At 45.3% G+C, this 21457-nt stretch overlaps 1 protein-coding gene across 1 annotated transcript in view; it reads left to right on the top strand.

Annotated features, from left to right (window-relative positions):
• The window catches only part of myo15b (myosin XVB), a 149845-nt gene that overhangs the window by 28202 nt on the left and 100186 nt on the right, over positions 1 to 21457 (top strand). Inside the window, exons 18-23 of the mRNA XM_078401587.1 lie at positions 745 to 893; positions 4000 to 4045; positions 6731 to 6855; positions 7882 to 7999; positions 10506 to 10681; positions 20594 to 20901. Of these exons, the coding sequence (XP_078257713.1) occupies positions 745 to 893; positions 4000 to 4045; positions 6731 to 6855; positions 7882 to 7999; positions 10506 to 10681; positions 20594 to 20901 (922 nt within the window). The remainder of the gene's footprint in view (positions 1 to 744; positions 894 to 3999; positions 4046 to 6730; positions 6856 to 7881; positions 8000 to 10505; positions 10682 to 20593; positions 20902 to 21457) is intronic.

Below are 21457 nucleotides of genomic sequence, written 5' to 3'. Positions count from 1 at the left end.
TCCGTTCCACTGCTTACCCCCTCCCTCTGCCTTCTCTGACCTCAGTCATTCGCTGACTTCTTCCACTATCCAAAATCACATACACCGGTTCGTCAATCTGGTAAATACTGAGACAAAGTAATGGTTTAGCATTTCTGCCGTATCCTTATCACAACCTGTGGTATTCGCCAGTCTGACCCTTAATGTTCTCATTTCAATCCCAGCCTTTCTTATTGATGTGTTTTGAAAATATTTTTTGTTCCTTGACAACTTAATTTGGGGTTCTTCTTTGCCTTCTTAATTGTTTGCAGGGTCTAAAGAAGTGACCCGACCAAAAACGTCACCTTTCACTGTTCTCCAGAGATGCTGCCTGACCCACTGAGTAACTCCAGCATTTGTGTCTTTTTTTGTACCAACATGTTGCAGTTCCTCGTGACTATGGTGTCCTAATTGTTTCATCTGTTTCATGAGCAATCCCGCTCATGAGACAGCTCCACAATTACATCATGCATTCCTCAGCTGATGTCCTTAATGCATGTCCCTTTCTCTGACCTTTGTTCCCTTATGACGCACGACTGTTAAAATCTGTTTGATGACATATATTTTTCCAGCACTGTGAAGTACATGAAGATATGCCATGCTGTTTCCCAAGTTACCTTCCAAGTTGTATCCTCAGCCTTCAAAGTCAGCATCTCTCAGCCTCCTGTTGCAGACGGGAGAGCTGACAGCATCGGGATTCCAATTTGCCTCAATGTCTTGCTCCAGATAATTTCAGACTTGTTCAAGAGGGCGCAGGAGAGTCTTCATCAACAGAAGAGAATTAGGTGCCGGGGCCGAGGGCTTCGAAACCAGTCGCCGACTGTAGCTGCCAAGTTTCAGAATAGCCTGCTGGAACTGATCGCAAGACTAGGGAGGTAGGTAGCTGTGGACATTTGTGACAACTGTCTGTTCCTACCTGCAGCGTCCCTTCCCAATCGACTGAGATCTTAAATATAATTTTAATTCGCTTAAAAACCTAAGAGTGTTGCGAGAATGTAGAGGTAACGTTTGAATGGGTCTGTTTACAATGGAGTAGAGAAGACTAAGAGTGCTTGGATGACAATATTTAAAATTACTTGAGCTTGGGTCTGGTGTTTGAAAGTCGAGTCTGGGTTTTGAATTTCTAGTCTTTAGGCTGAGAGGTTATTTTACACACTGTAGGATGAACATTTGGAATGTAACTGAAATCGCTAACAAGCAAAATTCATGGCAATATATCAGTAGTCATTAGATAGAGGGTTAAAGGGAAGGATGATGATAAAGAATGGAAGTGGTGTCTGTGAAGGACAATATGGAGGAAAGAAATCTTTGCAGATTAAGGCAAAGTAGCTTTTCTCTAGACCGGAACCTCCAGGTAATTAAGAACATAGACATTAGGAGCAGAAATTGGCCACAGTCCCTCGATCCTTCTTTACATTCAGTAAGATTACAGCAGATTTGATCATTGGTCTCATCTGTTTCATATCCAATCCCCTTGATTCCCCTTTCGTCCAGTATCAATCAGTCTCAAATATCATGATATCTATAGCTTCATGGGTGGAGAAATATCTACAATCCACCTCCAACCATACATATCAACAATTGCCAACTGGATCACTTACCTTAGATAGACACAAAATGCTGAAGTAACCCAGCGGGACAGGCAGCATCTCTGGAGAGAAGGAATGAGTGACGTTATGGGTCGAGACCCCTCTTCTTCTTAAAGGTCACTTACCTTATCTTGGTAGTCACCTCTCCTCCAATGCAGGCCTCGACAGTAAAATACATCACCAACTCTGTTATGCAAGGAGCGGTTTTACCAGGTTTGTGAGTAGAGTTTTTGAGGTCCATGACCTCCAAGTGGGGACTATATGGAGTTGAGACTTGGACCACCTATGGCAGACTCCTCAGAGCCCTTGGATCCTATCACCAGAGTTGCCTTTGGAAGATCCTAAAAATTAACCAGGAAGGCAGGTACATAAACATCAGTGTGCTAGAAGAGGTTAACATTGACTCCATCACCACCACCATTATCAAACACGAGCTCAGATGGACCGCCATGTCATCAGGATGCTGACTTCAGTTTCTCAAAATATATCCTCAGCTCCGAGCTACTGGCAGGACAGTGAGCCCCCAGAGGTCAGAAGAAGCGCTCAACGATAACATCAGGATCAACCTCAAAATGTGTGACATCAGCCCCACCAACTGGAAGATTTAGCACAGGATAGAACAACAGGGAGAATCACTGTTTACACAAGGGCAGCACTCCATGAGGAAGCACTCCAAAAAGCGGCAAAACACAAACACCAGCAAAGAGAGACTCACCACCAAAAACGCTGAACCACATTCCACCGCACCACCACTCATCCATGTCCGCATGCGTCTGTGACTCCAGAATCTGCCTCTTCAACCATCTCAAGACTCACAGAAAGGAGCCACCAGGAGGGCGATCATACTCGACTTCAAGTGGTCGCCAATGACAACAGGAAAACCTGTCCAGGAGCAAGAGTGTGGTTGAAGCGTTGCACAGAATGTCAGGATGATGACAGCTTGGCAAACCTGAGCTGAGAAATCTTTTGTTCATTTGGGAGGACTGGTCAGGATGTGTTTTGTCTGAAGATTGTGGGAACAGCCTTTCACGGATGAGTATCTTTACCTGAGGTCCTTGTCACACTTCCACTGGGCAGCCATGCCGTTAGCATCTTCAGTAAAGGAGTGCTGACAAACATGGCACCACTGTGGCACCCATCTCCCAACCACGTGTAGCTTGGAGGTGGGAATGAGTGGTACAGTGTACCGGTTCTCAAGTGGCTGACACAATCACTACCAATGGGTTAAATTAGTGATAGGATTATACCAACAACAAACACAGTTTACATTTGTCTCCGATGTCACCTTTGGGAACATTATTTGCAGAGATTACCTGAGGGGCAACTTTTTCAGACAGGTTCTACTGTAGTGTGCAGAAAGAACAATCTTCCAAAGGAAGTTGCAGAGGCAGAAGCATTTGCAACATGTAAAAGACATTCAGGGAAGCGCAGGTATAACAAGGATTTGGGGGAAAATCGGCTACAAATGAGACCAACTCAGGTCTACATGGTTGAGTTGGACTGTGCCGAATAATTCTATGACTATGAACTCCCTGATGTTGTCCCTTTAAGTTGCCTTGGCACTTGAGTCTGAAAATCCCTCCCATCAAAACTCCCTATTCTCTCCTTCATAAGATCACAGGTCATGTGATAGGAGCAGAATTAGGCCATTTGGCCCATCATGCCTACCCCTCCATTCATTCATGGCTGACCTATCTCTCCATCCTAACCCCATTTTGAAGAAGGGTCTCGACCCGAAACGTTACCAATTCGCTCTCCAGAGATGCTGACTGTCCCGCTGAGTTACTCCAGCTTTTTAATGTATATCTTAGGTTTAAAATCAGCATCTGGAGTTCCCTCCTACACAACTTGACATTATTGTTTTGAGAAGATGAAGCTGCAGATGCCGTTGTCTCCATTAGAGGGCGCTTGTATTCTATTACAGGCAATGGTGTCTTGTCACTAGGAATGCATGTGCTCTTACCACCCTGCCAGCATCGGGAAGAATGTAGCCTGAGAACTGCAACACTTCAAGTTTAAGGGCGTCTTTCTATCAACCATCCTGAAGCACTCTGCACAACCCTACCTCAGCACTGAACTACTCTGAACTTTGCACTACTAAGAGTTGCATTGGATACTTTAGCTGGCATTATTATAGTCAGATTTACTTGGTATACGGTAACTGATCATTTATTGTATATTTATTTGTTTTACTGTCGTGGTTTATGTGCTTGTAAACCAGCAGCAAGTAAGAAATTCATTGATTCTGTCCCAATTCATGACAATTCAAGACTCTTGACTACCACAGGTTCATCTTCTCCTGAGTGGCGGTTCCTCCTATCCCTTAAATTGGTGGTCTTGATGTTTCTGTTAAACAACACCATAAACATTTCGATGTTCTTTCATTTTCTAGGTGTAATCCACTTTTCATCCGGTGCATTAAACCGAACAATAAAAAGGTGAGTCATCTCTTCAGTCTTCTTTTTGCGGAGAAAAAACAATTGTTTATTGTCACATTACAGATTTAGGCCAGTTAAATTTTCCTTTCATTGGAATTAATGACATATTTGTTTGAATAAAAGATTCACTTCAGCAATCTTTTGAAATTGTAGTACAAAATCACAGTTACAACTCATGTGCAAATTGCACGTCTTTTTTTTTTTAGAACAAAGTTTAAGACTCTAGCTGCACTTCTACATGCGGAGTTAGTCAATATGTGAAGAAACACAATCATTAAATTCTTCTATATCCAGAAAAGGAAGAATTCTGAGCTATTTCAGTGTAACTGGTTACCGAGTACATAATTTTAGTTGCATCCCCAGATTTTCACGAGCAATCAAATAATAGCAAGTGGATGAGATCAGAATGCAACTAAAGTAAAGCTTATTTCAACTTCCAATGCCTTACTAAATGAAGGAATAAAAATATAATTAAGTCACAGTCAACATTATTCTTTCAAGCGAGTGTACTGGTGTTTAGTCAGGGTCTCAAATGAGAAAGATCTGTGGCTAAAGGCACAGAATTCCTTGACCATGCACAGAGCAGGGACGAGAGGAATCCTGGCAAAAATGATGATTCTCTTTGTAGACATCATTCATAGAAACATAGAAACATAGAAATTAGGTGCAGGAGGAGGCCATTTGGCCCTTCGAGCCAGCACCACCATTCATTGTGATCATGGCTGATCGTCCCCAATCAATACCCCGTGCCTGCCTTCTAACCATATCCCTTGATTCCACTAGCCCCTAGAGCTCTATCTAACTCTCTCTTAAATCCATCCAGTGATTTGGCTTCCACTGCCCTTTGTGGCAGAGAATTCCACAAATTCACAACTCTGGGTGAAAAAGGTTTTTCACATCTCAGTTTTAAATGGCCTCCCCTTTATTCTAAGACTGTGGCCCCTGGTTCTGGACACGCCCAACATTGGGAACATTTTTCCAGCATCTAACTTGGCCAGTCCTTTTATAATTTTATATGTTTCTATAAGATCCCCTCTCATCCTTCTAAACTCCAGTGAATATAAGCCTAGTCTTTTCAATCTTTCCTCATATGTCAGTCCCACCATCCCAGGGATCAATCTCGTGAACCTACGCTGCTCTGCCTCAATTACAAGGATGTCCTTCCTCAAATTAGGAGACCAAAACTGTACACAATACTCCAGATGTGGTCTTACCAGGGCCCTATACAACTGCAGAAGAACCTCATTACTCCTCTACTGAAATCCTCTTGTTATTCAGTCAGGGCTATGCTTCCACACCCATTTGTCCACATTCCAGTTCCACACACGTACTTCCGTCTCTCCTGCATTCCTGAAGGGCCACTGCTGAATATGTTCTCCGCTCATTAAAGCCTCTTATCATATTCTCATCATCATCCTGTGTGGATAAGTTATTGATTGCACTCTTCCAGGCTTCAGCAGGTGCAAAGTGTTGAAATGAAGCAATAACCACCCCTCTTCAAAGTACAATTCATATCTCTGTGTTAAGTGCCTTTAACAATCTATCAATCAAGTGGACTCAGAATTATGGACTATTGCAGCATTCAGAAGGCATGCTGTGTTTATGCCAGATTTTTAAAACAAATTTTATACAAATTAGGCCCATTTGTCCAATGTTTCCTCATGACCCTGGTAACTTCTCATTTTCAAGTGTACATTCAGTGCTTTTTCTGTGATGGTACATGTCAGTATGGTTTAGTTACATCTCCTTCTACCCATGGTAATCTTTCAGCGTGAGCTTAACCAGACTCTCCCTCCCCTTAAAACACTCAAAGACTCTGCTTCCATACATCAATCCCTTGCTTTTATCAATTCCACACAAATATCATCCAATCCCCCCCCCCACACACACAGCTTCTCCGACAATGTTTCAATGCCGAGGACTATGACCAAGGTGGAGATTTCCAGATACAAAACAATTTTGCCTGGTGTTCTCCAGCAAAGGAGACAGATAATATATTGGACATACCAGTTCTGTGCAAAGTGTCCCTTATACAAGCTTCTATGTATTGAAAAGCAAAGGACTACACGTGCTGGAAATACAAAATATAAACAGATGGTTCTGGAAACAGTCAGCAGGTCAGGCGGCATCTGTGGAGAGAGAGAAACAAAGCTAATGTTTCAAGTCAGTGATCCTTCATCAAACATTGGAGAGGCACAGTGGCGCAGTGGTTCAGCTTCTGCCTCACGGCTCCAGAGACCCAGGTTCGATCCTGACTAAGGGTGCTGTCTGTGCGGAGTTTGTACGTTTTCCCTTGAAAGCGTGGGTTTTCTCCAGGTGCTCCGGTTTCCTCTCACTTTCCAAAGATGAGCAGGTTTGTAGGTTAATTGGTGTCTGTAAATTGTTTCGAGTGTGTAGGATGGGAAAGTGTGATAACATAGAACTAGTGTATGGGCAATCGATGGTCAGTGTGGACTCGGTGGGCCGAAGGACCTGTTCCCAAGCTGCAACTCTAAAAACTAAAATCTAAATTAGCTCAAACAGACATGAGTTTTTATTTTAACTTCTGCATATTCCTTAATTCAGTGAGGACACCAACAGTTGTGAAGGGGTCAGCAGAGGATGATGCTACCCATCCATATTGGTTGTGCTCACGTCATGGTGATTTTTAAAAACTTTATTGATTTTTATTGCTGTCTCCAACAGATCCCCGGCCTGTTTGATGTGGAATGTGTTGGTGCCCAGCTCAGACACTCGGGGATTATGGAGGCGATCCACATTAGAAAGGAAGGCTATCCAATCAGAATTCCACTCTCTGACTTTACCTACAGGTAGGGGTCATGCTTATCATGTCAACATCGACCACACCTGGAGAACTGTGTACAGTGTTGGTGTGATTTAAGGAAGAATATTAATGCATTGGAAGCAGTACAGCAAGGGTTTTACTGGCCTGCGTTGTCTTATAAGAAAAGTTGGACTGCTAGGTTTGTACCCTTTAGGTTTACATTTATTATTGCCACGTGTGGCGAGGTACAGTGAAAGGCTTCGTTTTGCATGCTATTCAGTCAGATCAGATAATACCATACACAAATACAAGCAAGCAAAGGGGAAGACACAGAATGACATATGTAATTCTCAGCATTGTAGCGTAACATTTCCACAGACAAAGTCCAATATATCTTCTCAGATAGAGGCAGACAAGATCCTGGGGGGTTTTGACAGAATAGATGTGGTGGGAATGTTTCTTCCTGTGGTAGAAGCTGGATTTAGGCGGCTGCAGGTTAAAAGTAAAAGGAAGCCCATTGAAGAGGAGCGAGGTAAAATGTTTCTTCTCGGGGGTTTGTGATTTTTCAAACTCTCTTCCTGAAAGGGAGGTTGAGGTAGGTTCTTTAGGGATTAGGAATAAGAGACATTTTTGATGAGCACGTGGGTGAAGGATTGCCACCGTTGACAGGATGGTATTATTGAATGGCAGAGCAGGCTCGAGGGGCAAGTGGCTGATTCCTGCTCCAAAATCACATTTTCCTGTATTTTGCAAAGGTTGTTTAATCTGCCTCAGTACATCGTTAACCAGATAATGAAAACTATCCCTTGCACCCTCAACAGAAGAAACAGATGGTCCCGTTGCTTCACTTGTTGAAATGTTTCATCAGCAGCAAAACTGGACTGAAAATCAAAGCTATCGTGTGTTATACTTTGTAGGTTACCTGGGGGCTTGAAAGATGTTTGCCGCTGTTTCACTGGGACACTGTCGCTGTTTCACTGGGGCACTGTAGCTGTTCCACTGGGACATTGTAGCTGTTCCACTGGGACACTGTAGCTGTTGACCACCCAGGCTGGTTCTCTGCCTCCCTCAGGTACAGCATGTTACTGGACCGGGAGAAGGAGTGGTCCTCAGACAGTGAACTCTGCTCCTCAATTCTAAGGAAGATCACAAAGGAGACTTCAGGATCCTACCAGCTCGGAGTCACCAAGGTAATTAGGTAACAAACCCTGGTGCTGCAATTATGTTTTGCAAAGATTAGATCGTAAGGAAGAATGGGGGTGCTGAGGGATAATTGGATGGTGCAGCCTGGGGAGTAATAAGAAAAATTGAGGTTGTGCACCAGGGAATTTGTATAAACAAACTCTGCCATTAAGGGGGGTTCGCAGGGACTGCTCAAAGGAGATGAATGGGTTATCCAGATCTCACAGGCTAGGTATTAGTGGGATTGTGCTGTGGGGAATATTGTAGTTCATAATGGTAACGCTCTGGGGATTAGTGGGCTGTGGAAAATAATGATTTATAAAACAGCTGTAGGTGTGATGTAAAAGGTATATACAAAGACATTGATTGAATGTATAAAGGAACAGGAGATCATTAAAATAAAAAAGTTGAAAAGCAGAAGTTGAAAACCAGAAATGAGAACATAAAATGTTGGAAACACTCGCCAGTTCAGACAGTATCTGTGAAGAGAGAGAAAAGAAGAGTTAACATATCAGGCCGAATGGTCTTGATGACGGGCCTTTGATCTGAAACACAAACTGTTTCTCCTTTCTTTTTTATTATGGGTAATACAGAGGAATTAATACAGAGCAATTGTTTTGGTCACCCTACTATAGAAAGGATCTTATTAAAGTGGAAAGAGTGCAGAGGAGATTTACGAGGATATTGCCAGGACTTGAGGGCCTAAGTTATAGGGAGAGATTAGGCAGGCAAGGTCTTTATTCCTTGGACTGCAGGAGGATGAGGGGTGGTCTTATAGAGGTGTATAAGAACATGAGGGGAATAAATAGAGTAAATGCACACTTTTACTCAGAGTAAGGGATCAGGAACCAGGTTACATAGGTTTAAGATGGGAGGAAAGATTTAATAGGAACCTCAGGGACAACCTCTTCACACAGAGGGTGGTGGGTATATGGAACGTGATGCCAAAGGAGGTAGTTGCGGGTGGTACTATAGCAACATTTAAAAAGCATTTGGACATGGATAGCAGAGGGATATGGGTCAAACGCGACTAGGTGGGACTAATGTAGCACATGGTATTGGAGGTAGGGTACTGACATGGATAGAAAATTGGTTGACAGACAGAAAGCAAAGAGTGGGGATAAATGGGTCCCTTTCAGAATGGCAGGCAGTGACTAGTGGGGTGCCACAAGGCTCGGTGCTGGGACCGCAGCTATTTACAATGTACATTAATGACTTGGATGAAGGGATTAAAAGTACCATTAGCAAATTTGCAGATGATGCAAAGCTGGGTGGTAGTGTGAACTGTGAGGAAGATGCTATGAGGTTGCAGGGTGACTTGGACAGGTTGTGTGAGTGGGCGGATGCATGGCAGATACATTTTAATGTGGATAAGTGTGAGGTTATCCACTTTGGTGGTAAGAATAGGAAGGCTGAGTATTATCTGAATGGTGTCAAGTTAGGAAAAGGGGACGTACAACGAGATCTGGGTGTCCTAGTGCATCAGTCACTGAAAGGAAGCATGCAGATACAGCAGGCAGTGAAGAAAGCCAATGGAATGTTGAGTATAGGAGCAAAGAGGCCCTTCTGCAGTTGTACAGGGCCCTAGTGAGACCGCACCTGGAGTACTGTGTGCAGTTTTGGTCTCCAAATTTGAGGAAGGATATTCTTGCTATTGAGGGTGTGCAGCGTAGGTTTACTAGGTTAATTCCCGGAATGGCGGGACTGTCATATGTTGAAAGACTGGAGCGACTAGGCTTGTATACACTGGAATTTAGAAGGATGAGAGGAGATCTTATCGAAACGTATAAGATTATTAAGGGGTTGGACACGTTAGAGGCAGGAAACATGTTCCCAATGTTGGGGGAGTCCAGAACAAGCGGCCACAGTTTAAGAATAAGGGGTAGGCCATTTAGAACTGAGATGAGGAAAAACATTTTCAGTCAGAGAGTTGTGAATCCGTGGAATTCTCTGCCTCAGAAGGCAGTGGAGGCCAATTCTCTGAATGCATTCAAGAGAGAGCTAGATAGAGCACTTAAGGATAGCGGAGTCAGGGGGTATGGGGAGAAGGCAGGAACGGGGTACTGATTGAGAATGATCAGCCATGATCACATTGAATGGCGGTGCTGGCTCGAAGGGCCGAATTGCCTCCTCCTGCACCTATTGTCTATTGTCTCTTGTCTAATGTAGATGGGGCGTCTTGGTCAGCATGGGCTACCTGGGATGAAGGGCCTGTTTCCGTGCTATATGACTATGATTCTTGATACCTGTCGACACCTCCAGAGAATACGGTTCAAGTTTTTCCAATCTCTCCATATAGCTAATGCTCTTTAATCCATCCAATATCCTGGTGAGCCTCCTCTGTGCCCGCTCCAATGCCCCAATATCCTTCCTGTAATGCAGACATGAGAGTGACATTTAAGAAGCATTTAGGTAGATGGGTATAAACCACATACAGGCAGATGGGGTTAGTTGGCATCATTGGCGACATAGAAATTGTGTGTCCCACGAGTTTCATTGTGATTGTTTCCCCAGGTGTTTTTGAAGAAAGACGTTTTCAATCAATTGGAGAGTTATTGGGCAAAGATGCAGAACTGGGCAGCGCTCACCATTCAGAGGAATATCCGTGGCTTCATCAAGAGGAGGAACTTCCAGGTCTTCAGGCAGAAGATTGTCATTGCCCAGTCTCATATCAGGGGACACCAGGCCAGGTCAGACTCATGTGCACTATCCGAGCACCTTGTATTTACAGGATATACCATTGCATTGTGAGCAGCAACACTCACAGACAAGAAGAAAATATTCCCTTTCATCAGCGGCTTTATACTCTTGGTCTGATCCCAGTAACCCAATAGATTCTATCATGGGGAGTCCAGCTGTGGAGTGAACTGATAGACCTGGTCATCTGGAACTTAGCAGGCACAAAATGTCTGAGTTTGTTGGTGCATGTGTGGAGGTCCAGACATTGCCCTTTATATGATGATCTGCAGAGGGTTCTGCACCTCTGATGCTGGAGCAGCCATACAATGGAACACTAGGAGCCAGAAAAGGGTGTCTCTGGGTCACCAGCTGCTCACTGCTCGATGCCTCAGTCCAAGTACACCTCACCTCTCATCATTACCCGATTCCGAGGAGCTAGATATCACCACGCCTGCACCACACCCTACTGTGTCACACAAAATATGTGTGGCTCCTAAAAGACCAACAGTCATAAATGATTGAGTGATCCTTTCAATTCATTGCTAGGGTGAATGACAGGGCTTGTTACTAAGGGACTTGCTATGGGAACTGAGGTGAACAATGCAGACTGCATTCCCTTTGAAGCTCCTCCTGTAAAAAGCTACAGCCTGAAGTAACCAAAAGACTGCCTTGAGGAAGTTTTGTGCCTTGCATTAGGACTGAGTGTGCATGTGTGTAGGAGGAGGTTGGAGAGGCTAGATGCGGGAAGATTGTTCCCGATGTTGGGGGAGTCCAGAACCAGGGGTCACAGCTTAAGGATAAGGGGGAAGTCTTTTAGGACCGAGATGAGAAAACATTTCTTCACACAGAGAGTGGTGAGTCTGTGGAATTCTCTGCCACAGAAGGTAGTTGAGGCCAGTTCATTGGCTATATTTAAGAGGGAGTTAGATGTGGCCCTTGTGGCTAAAGGGATCAGGGGGTATGGAGAGAAGGCAGGTACAGGTTACTGAGCTGGATGATCAGCCATGATCATATTGAATGGCGGTGCAGGCTCGAAGGGCCGAATGGCCTACTCCTGCACCTATTTTCTATGTTTCTAGGAGGCATGTTCACTGTACTGTTCTCTAATAGCATGCACCAACTTTCACAAACAGGACTCGGTACAAGAGGTTGAAGAGAGCCTTGGTGCAGTTTGGGGCCGCTGTGGTGATCTCGCATGCTGTTGTTCACAGGAGACACAATCAGGTTTGAAAATATTGAAGTCACATGTAACACTGCCTCATCACCCTCCCTCCCTCCTCTCCCTTGCTTCCTTCTCCACCCCATTCCCCTCTTACTCTTTTGCCATTGCCGTTCCCTTCCCCTTCCTTCCACCCCACATCTCTCTATCACCCTTTCTCATCCCTTAACCGTCCCTCCCTTCAGTTTCCACTCTCCAACCCACACACCTCTCCTCAAGACCACACGGGACATTGTGTTGGTACCTCAATGGATGATTAGACAATAAATTCTGTTTGGATACTGTGCCATAAAGGGGAGACCTCCATCATTCTGTATGGACCTTGAGGATGACTTGATTATATGGACCTTGAGGATTGACAATAGACAATAGACAATAGACAATAGGTGCAGGAGTAGGCCATTCAGCCCTTCGAGCCAGCACCGCCATTCAATGCGATCATGGCTGATCACTCACACTCAGTATCCCGTTCCTGCCTTCTCCCCATACCCCCTCACTCCGCTATCCTTAAGAGCTCTATCCAGCTCTCTCGTGAAAGCATCCAACGAACTGGCCTCCACTGCCTTCTGAGGCAGAGAATTCCACACCTTCACCACTCTCTGACTGAAAAAGTTCTTCCTCATCTCCGTTCTAAATGGCCTACCCCTTATTCTTAAACTGTGGCCCCTTGTTCTGGACTCCCCCAACATTGGGAACATGTTTCCTGCCTCTAATGTGTCCAATCCCCTAATTATCTTATATGTTTCAATAAGATCCCCCCTCATCCTTCTAACCAGGGCTCACAGCTTAAGGATAAGGGGGAAGTCAATGCCTTGACTTGACTAATTGAAAAAAAGTACTTCAATTACTTTGCAATTGGAAGTAATATTGGGGAATTGCAGATGCTGGTTAATACCCATGAAAGGACACAAAGTGCTGGAGTAACTCAGCAGGTCTGGCATCAGATTGAAAAAGGGCCCCAACCCGAAATGTCTCCTATCCATGTTCTCCAGTGATGCTGCCTGACCTGCCGAGTTACTCTAGCACTTTATGTCCTTGTGTTTTTTTAATATTGTTGCTGGCTAGATATCTTGGGCAGTACACTTTTTCACGTTAGACCTGCCTTCTTTACAGAAGATCATGTGGGTGAGCTGAAGAGGGAGTTACAGCAGCTGATCAATGAGCACGTTTTAGGAGGAGCGCTGACTTGTGCTTCACATAGCAGTCCAGAGCAATGCAGGGACTTGTACTTCTGCAGCACCCTCCACAACATTGCATCCCTGTCAACCAGATGTGTTTGCAGTGTAGTCACTGTTACAACATAGAGAACATGATAGCCAATCTCAAACAGATAAACTCCCAGAGATGATCTGAATTGGTAATGTTGACTGTGGCGAAAGGTTGGCTGAGACATTAGCGACAACATTCACATTTAAAGCCTAGGTACAATGACTCATCAAAAGGCAGCACCAGTGACAATGCTGCACCCCTCAGGTGAGTGGGCCTAGATTTTCAACTTCTGCAGTGCGATTTGAATACAGGACCTCCTGACGTTGAGGTGAGAGTGATGCCCACCAATCACCCCAAGCCATACATAGAAACATAGAAACATCGAAAATAGGTGCAGGAGTAGGCCATTCGGCCCTTTGAGCCTGCACCGCCATTCAATATGATCATGGCTGATCATCCAACTCAGTATCCCGTACCTGCCTTCTCTCCATACCCCCTGATCCCTTTAGCCACAAGGGCCACATCTAACTCCCTCTTAAATATAACCAATGCACTGACCTCAACTACCTTCTGTGGCAGAGAATTCCACAGATTCACCACTCTCTGTGTGAAAAAAAACTTTCTCATCTCGGTCCTAAAAGACTTCCCCCTTATCCTTAAACTGTGACCCCTTGTTCTGGACTTCCCCAACATCGGGAACAATCTTCCTGCATCTAGCCTGTCCAACCCCTTAAGAATTTTGTAAGTTTCTATAAGATCCCCCCTCAATCTTCTAAATTCCAGCGAGTATAAGCCTAGTCTATCCAGTCTTTCTTCATATGAAAGTCCCGCCATCCCAGGAATCAATCTGGTGAACCTTCTCTGTACTCCCTCTAAGGCTAGAATGTCTTTCCTCAGATTAGGAGACCAAAACTGTGCGCAATACTCCAGGTGTGGTCTCACCAATGCCCTGTACAACTGCAGCACAACCTCCCTGCTCCTATACTCAAATCCCCTCGCTATGAATGCCAACATACCATTCGCTTTCTTCACTGCCTGCTGCACCTGCATGCCTACTTTCAATGACTGGTGTACAAATGCAAATGTACCTGATCAATGCCTTGTGGACAGTGTACGGCTTGCTACCACTCACTCCACTGCTCTGTCCCTGTGGTCAACACACAGCAAGTGCACCTTTTTGCTTTTTGTACAAACAACAGGCCAGCAACAGCTCAGAGAAAATTCCAGGCCAATAATTAATATTCCTTTCAATGTTTTTAGCAGCTGAGCCTTTCCAGTGATCGAAGTGAGTAAATAGCAATCTGCACTTCAACAAAAAGTGCTCTGAATGAATCACCTCTGAACATGATCCAGAGAGAATTACTGGGTGGATTACACAGTGTAGAGGAACGGCGGGTGGTGGACAGAGAGCACAGTGTTGGCAGAGTGCAGGTGTGCCCAACGATCTCTACCCGGATCTCTATTGTTTCCCCTCTTATGTAAATATTTTCAACCTGGGCAGCAGATTCCAAAGTTTGCTGCTTACTCCAAAGTGGGAAAAACTGCAGGAAATGATACAGGGAGCGAGGCAGTGCTCGCAGTGCCAGTTGGCAGGTGGCAGATTCAATTGAAAGCAGAGGAATATGAGGTTGCAGCTGCAACAAACCATTGGAGGAATTCAGCAGGTCAGGCAGCATCTGTGAAGAGAAATGGACAGCTGAGGTTTCAAGTCAGAACCTTCATCAATCTGAAGAAGGTTCCCGATCCTAAATGTCGTCTGTCCATTTCCCTCCACAAATGTTACCTGACCCGTTGCGTTCTTCCAGCAGTTTGTGTTTTGATTCTGGCATCTGCAGTCTCTTGTGTCTCCTCCATCACATTGTACCTGCTGGGGAAAAGAGTGAAATAATATTTACTCCAAACCGAGGGAATGTGAGTGGAGTAGCGGATCCTGGATGGAGAGACATTTGCTTAGAAACTGGATCATTCCTAAATAGGGGCAGTAAAGTACTGCCCAGTGAGCTCACACCCACCTATTCAAGTAACCCCTACATCCCCCCCCCCCCCCCCCACCCCACCCCACCCTAGTCTCCCTACCAGTTCCAATGTTCACATCCTTGCATCCCTCTTGTTAGCACATCTTCCCCAGCCAATTATGGACTCCACCCCTCCTGAGGTCATCTGTTACTGGCCCTGATTTGTTCTGGTCTTTTCTCGCCTCCATGTGTCCCCCTCCCCACTTCTATCTTTCAGTCTGAAGAAGGGTTCTGACTTGAAACATCACCTATTCCTTTTCTCAGAGATGCTGCCTGACCCGCTGAGTTAGTCCAGCATTTTGACTATCTTCGGTATCAATCGGCATCTACAGTTCCTTCTTTCACTCCTATTCAAGGCTGGAGAAGAGTCACAATCTGAAACGCCACCTATCCATTCACTCGGCTGATGCTGCCTGACCCAGTGAGTTACTCCAGCCATTTGTGTTTTCTCAACATTCCAGCATCTGGAGTTCTTTATGCCTCCTATTTAAGGCTGTGCAGGAAAAGCAATCACGATCTCAAAAGAAATGTTGGTGCATGTTTTGAATGCGGATGCTGCCTTTATGTGGTTAATGTTTGGTTCAGGATGATGCAGCTCAATTGTATGCATCTGATGAGCCATTCTTGTGCTGGCTGGTGTCAGGGCCCCAACCCTTAAAGGACACCGTTCCACCAAACCACAGCATTGCTGGAAGAGCTTGCAGTGGGTGCAAGGGAGCCAGTGTAGGCAGTGCAATATATTCACACTGGGCCTCTCCCCCATCTTCTGCTCACAACCTATTGGATGATCTGCAGTAGGAGGCATGTCCTCAGAGAGCACCCCTGCACAAATAAAAAGATAGGTTACTGCTGTGATCAGACACATGCCTGGTGATCGGTACATAAAGAAATTCCACAAGCCCACTGCATTTGCCAAAGTTAATGCTCCACCACCTGGACCTGTACCTCACAAGTGCAGCCTTGAAAAAAACCGGCGCTACTATTCCTCCCAAACCCACTCACCCACACATCAAGAAACCTGTCCCCTCGGACAGCCCTTTCCCCAGCATCCCACTGCACTTCTCAATGAAGCACACAGCTCCAGGCACTCATTACACACCGATTCACAGACCCGCTACAATAGTCATCTTATCACAGCATGACCCCCTTTGTCTTGCTCCCAATGGTCACAGTGGGTCACTAAGCTGGAAGAGTGGATCATACTGGCTGTCACCTTCCTATAGCTGAGGATGTCCTGGCCTGAAGAAGTAAGGATGCATTCACAGCGCCTATTAACACACCTTTGCACTTTGGTGCTTTATTATTTGTCACATGTAGCAAGTTACAGTGAAATTCAATTTTGTATACAGTTGAGTACAAGTATCACCTCCGCCTGTATAAATATGCAGGTCCTGGCTGCTCATGCCAGTACTGTGAGTTCACTAGAAGCATATTTTTCCTTTGTCTTCATGGTTGTGACATTCGGGAAGTGCAGCTTCCTGCCTACGTTCTTCTCACTGTCCAGCCCAGGAGGAGGAGATGGAGGGGGAGGAGGAGGAGGAGGGGAGGGATAGTGCATCATTGCACCTGGCACCTCCAGGAACCAGCTCACTCTCTAACCATGTGAGGGTTCAACAGGTGAGCTTTGAGGTGTACATTTCACAAAAAGAGCTGTGAGATGCAAATGTGAGTGCTCACAATCACGATGCTCGAGACAATCTAGAGAAACAAGTATAGTTTATTTGCAAGTCTGCAGAGTTGGGTGCCTCCCCTTTCGAGACACACCGAGGTCGGGAAAATCCCTTCTTTTTATTCACATCAATTTACAATTGTCACACCTTTAATTCCTCCCCTTTGGGCTCCTTCCAATCGGAGCACTGAGGTGCACAATCTACCGGCACCGCCCCTGTTGCCTCCCACATCATACATCGCATGTGCATTTAAATGAGACATCTTGTCATGCTGGGCGTTTTTGTAATATTCATTTATCTTATTAGGCAGGCGCAGTACAGAGTAGTTCATGCCCTTTCCCCTTGTTCTCTGGCTATCTTGCCCTCTCTCCTAGTTCTCTGGCTATCTTGCCCTCTCTCCTAGTTCTCTGGCTATCTTGCCCTCTCTCCTAGTTCTCTGGTTATCTCGCCCTCTCTCCTAGTTCTCTGGCTATCTTGCCCTCTCTCCTAGTTCTCTGGTTATCTTGCCCTCTCTCCTAGTTCTCTGGTTATCTTGCCCTCTCTCCTAGTTCTCTGGTTATCTCGCCCTCTCTCCTAGTTCTCTGGTTATCTTGCCCTCTCTCCTAGTTCTCTGGTTATCTTGCCCTCTCTCCTAGTTCTCTGGTTATCTTCTAACATTTATCCTTGGAATGTCACCATTTGTTCTTGCGGTTCTTATCTAGCCGAGCACGGTCGGGTCAGCTATTTCTCAGGGTCCTTAGTCTAAATCAATTATCCCTTTTTACCCCCCTCTCACAGAGCCGACTGGTATTTGGCCAGAGAGGCGGGGGAATCAGGCGTGCCACTTGCCTGGAGGAATGGTGATGAAGTGGTTAAGTTGTTGTCTTACAGCACCAGAGACCCAGGTTCAATCCTGACTATGGTGTTATCTGTATGAAGTTTGTACGTTCTCCCCTGTGACTACATGGGTTTGCTCCGGATGCTCTGGTTTCCTCCCACAGTCTAAAGATGCACAGGTTTGCAGGTTAATTGGTTTCTGTAAATTGTAAATCATCCCTTGTGTGTGGGATAGTGCAAGAGTACGAGGTAATCACTGAGCAGTGTGGACTCGGTGGGCCGAAGAGCCTGTTTCTATGCGGTATTTATTCACAAAATGCTGGAGTAACTCAGCAGGTCAGGCAGCATCTCAGGAGAGAAGGAATGGGCGACGTTTCGGGTCGAGACCCTTCTTCTATGCGGTTTCTCTAAAGTCTAAAGGTAGATGTTGCACATAGTTACTGTAACAACCCACTTAGATTAGGACTATGAGCAAGAAAATTAAGTATTGGTGGAACTCAGAAGGGTAGGATCACATCCAAATCCATGCAGTCAACAACAGACCCTACCCTCATCAGGCTTCTTGGTTGCTTCTTCACGAAAGAAAATCAGTCAAATTCATGAGACATGATCATCCATGCCTAAAGCCATATTGGCTATCTCCAATGAACCCTTGACTCCACCGAGTGCAGGTCAACCAGTGATCCATGTGCACTAGCACTATCTTCCACACTAGGGACGATTTATAATTCTTACCAAAGCCAATTAACCTACAAACCTGTACGTCTTTGGAGTGTGCGAGGAAACCGGAATACCCAGGGAAAACCTACGCAGTCACGGGGAGAACGTACAAACTTCGTACAGGCATCGAACCCGGGTCTCTGGGGATGTGAGGCAATGGCTCTACTGCTGTGCCACTGTGCCGCCCTGTACTCTAATCTTGAAGTCACCCAGGAGAATTAGATTGTCCCTATTGCTGGGTCACAATTCTTGTGTTACTCCTGTGTTAGATATTGAACACCGTTCCTTTGCTTTCTTTGCAGCAGTGACCAGCTGTGTGAAATAATACCCCTCATCCTTCTCCCCCAACCCCATTATGTAAGTCTAGGTATCTCTTGTGTGTTTCAAAATGAGTAGCAGTTCTGATACTGAACCTTGCAAAACCAGCTTTTAATCTTGTGGGCTTCAATTTTTCTCATAACCTACTGTAGGGGGGCTGTGTTGAACACCTTCTCAAGGGTGTGCATTTGTGTGTGTGTGTGTACGTGATGGTGGCGTGAGAGCGTGATAATGTAAGTCACATCATGTATTTAAATAGTCTTGATGAGTTTAAACTAGGGGCATGTTTGAGGAGCAATGTTCACATTGTGGTCATAACTTTAGTCATTTTAGGATATTGATCAAAGGTATCATGAATGCTCAAAAACAGTGAGTTTCTGCACAATCTGTGTCACATTACAGTGGTTAATAATCTACCAATGATATATCTTCCATTGTTGGATACATGTGTGACAAACTCACATTGGAATGGGAGGAGTGCTCAATGTGTGACACAAGGATTACAGCAGGGGAATGTGACTGAGAAACAGCCCCAACGTTTATAGAATTTAAACCAATAAAGATCCCTGTGACGCTGGTCTATTTATGCACGGTATAAAGCTGGGCGATAAGGCAGGAGCTCTTTATTCAATAGAAGACTGTCCCTGGATAACAATATAAATGTCAGCCACGTGCTGAAGATAAACAAGATTAGGGAATCAATATGATTATGGATGCGTGGCTGAAAGAATTGTGTGGGAGGAACTAGTTCCGATTCATGGGACACAGCCACAAGTCCCCAAACTCCGATTATTCACTGTTCAACTATTCACAAATTCCCACTTGGTGCACAAAAACCCTGAGGTCTCGGAATCAACAGCCACACTGTTTATTGGTCTACCTGTGATTTGTTAAAGGTCTTGGGCAGAGCTGTTACCATGCCAATGCTTTCTGCAGTGTGGTCTCTCACCACCAGGTTCAAGACTGGACACAAAAGGCTGGAGTAACTCAGCGGGACAGGCAGCATCTCTGGAGAGGAATGGGTGACGTTTCGGTTAGAAACCCTTCTTTAGACAACATTGAGACGTATCGAATTTCCTTAGTCTGCTGAGTTAAGAAACTAATTTCACATTATACCCACGAATGGTGGATATAAAGCTTGCAGGTTGTTCTAAAAGCCCACCTAGTTCACTCATTTACTGAATTACGGAGAATTGTGAATGCAGCCCTGTCTATCATGGCCAGACCCCCTCCCTCAACTTCATCTGTGCGTCACGCTGCCTCGGGAAACACCCTCATCTTCCCACGTCAGGCAGAAGATACTAACGTTTGAAAGCATGTACCACCAGATTCAAGAACAGCTTCTTCCACACTGTCATCGGACTGTTGTACGGACCACTTCTAAGCTAAGATGTATTCCTGATCCTCCAATCTACCTCGTTGTGACCCTTGCATTCTTTTATCTACATTTTCTCTGCAGCTTTAAGGACGGCACAGTGGCACAGCGGTAGAGTTGCTACCTAACTGCGCCGGAGACTCGGGTTCGATCCTGACTATGGGTGCTGTCTGTAAGGAGTTTGTACATTCTCGCCCTGACCGCATGGGTTTTCTCCAGGTGATCTGGTTTCCTCCCACACTCCAAAGATGTACAGATTTGAAGGTTAATTGGCTTTGGTCAGTTGTAAAATTGTCCCTAGTGTGTAGGTTAGTGCTAGTGTACTGGGTGATCGCTGGTGGGCACGTACTCGGTGGGCCGAAGGGCCTGTTCTGCGCTGTATCTCTAACGTCTATAGTTGTAACACACTACTTCAAATTGTATCACGCAAGGTGTTCTACCTGGAGAGCTTGCAAAACAAGGTTTTCTTTGTAACTCGGTACACATGACAATTACAAACCAATGCCAATACAACAGCAACTACAGATTTATTTAATCATTTTACTTTACTTTTGCACCTTTCGTTGTGGAACTGGATCCAGTAACGGCCACAGACTTCAGCTACTGGACAGTGGCAGAAGGGGGCCTGGTCCAGGGAACAACGGGAGGGAGCAGCTTGCAGGCAGCGGTGTCGAGGTAGATGGTGTACCCTGCAGGGATGCCAGTGGACCGTCCCTCCCGCACGTGACAGTTCTGTTGCGGGTGAACGGTTCGTGGCCCCACCTCTGGCACTCCATGGCTCGGGGAGTGGCCATGAACTCTGGCAGGGCAGAGTCTGCTGGGAAGCTGCTCGTTTCCATTTACCTGAAACGATGCAGCGTCGGCAAGAACCGAACAAAGTTCAACTGCAGTAAATCTCGCTTTCCTTTCCCGAGTGGACTTTGATACAGTAAGGCAGTGTTTATGGCATCCTACACTCGTTCCACAGACACTGACCTTAAGCAAAGCACAGAAGGAATTAATTCCCCGGCCGGGCCCAAGCTGAATGAATTTTCATGAAATCGGTAAAAGAGGAGGAATCAGGTAATTGGAATCTGAGGCCTGATGCATGTTTGGTTCGAGGCTGGGAGAACTGGGGCAAGGAAGGGCTGTCGCCTTTTTCAGGATTTTGTCCAGAACTGATTAATCATTGCGTTTGTTTAACTCTTGACATTGAAACAACAGAGCAGGAGCTTTGTGAAAGGCTTGTGTTTGATGGGCCCGAGTAAGTATTTAGAAATATGCTGAACTTATTTATGGTGTATAATACAGGGCCATTCATCAGAACAATCTATAAGCGACTCGCTAATAGATTGAGAGGTAGCTTGACAACTTGAATAGTTCAAAGAAGATGGGACAAAAACAGAAAATGTTGGAAATACTCAGCAGATCAGGCAGCCTCTGTGGAGAGAGAAACGTCTCAGGTC

Source organism: Rhinoraja longicauda, chromosome 6, assembly GCF_053455715.1.
Source record: "Rhinoraja longicauda isolate Sanriku21f chromosome 6, sRhiLon1.1, whole genome shotgun sequence".
NCBI lineage: Eukaryota > Metazoa > Chordata > Chondrichthyes > Rajiformes > Arhynchobatidae > Rhinoraja > Rhinoraja longicauda.
Note: the sequence above shows the minus strand (reverse complement) of the source record. Positions and strands in the feature narration are given on the sequence as shown.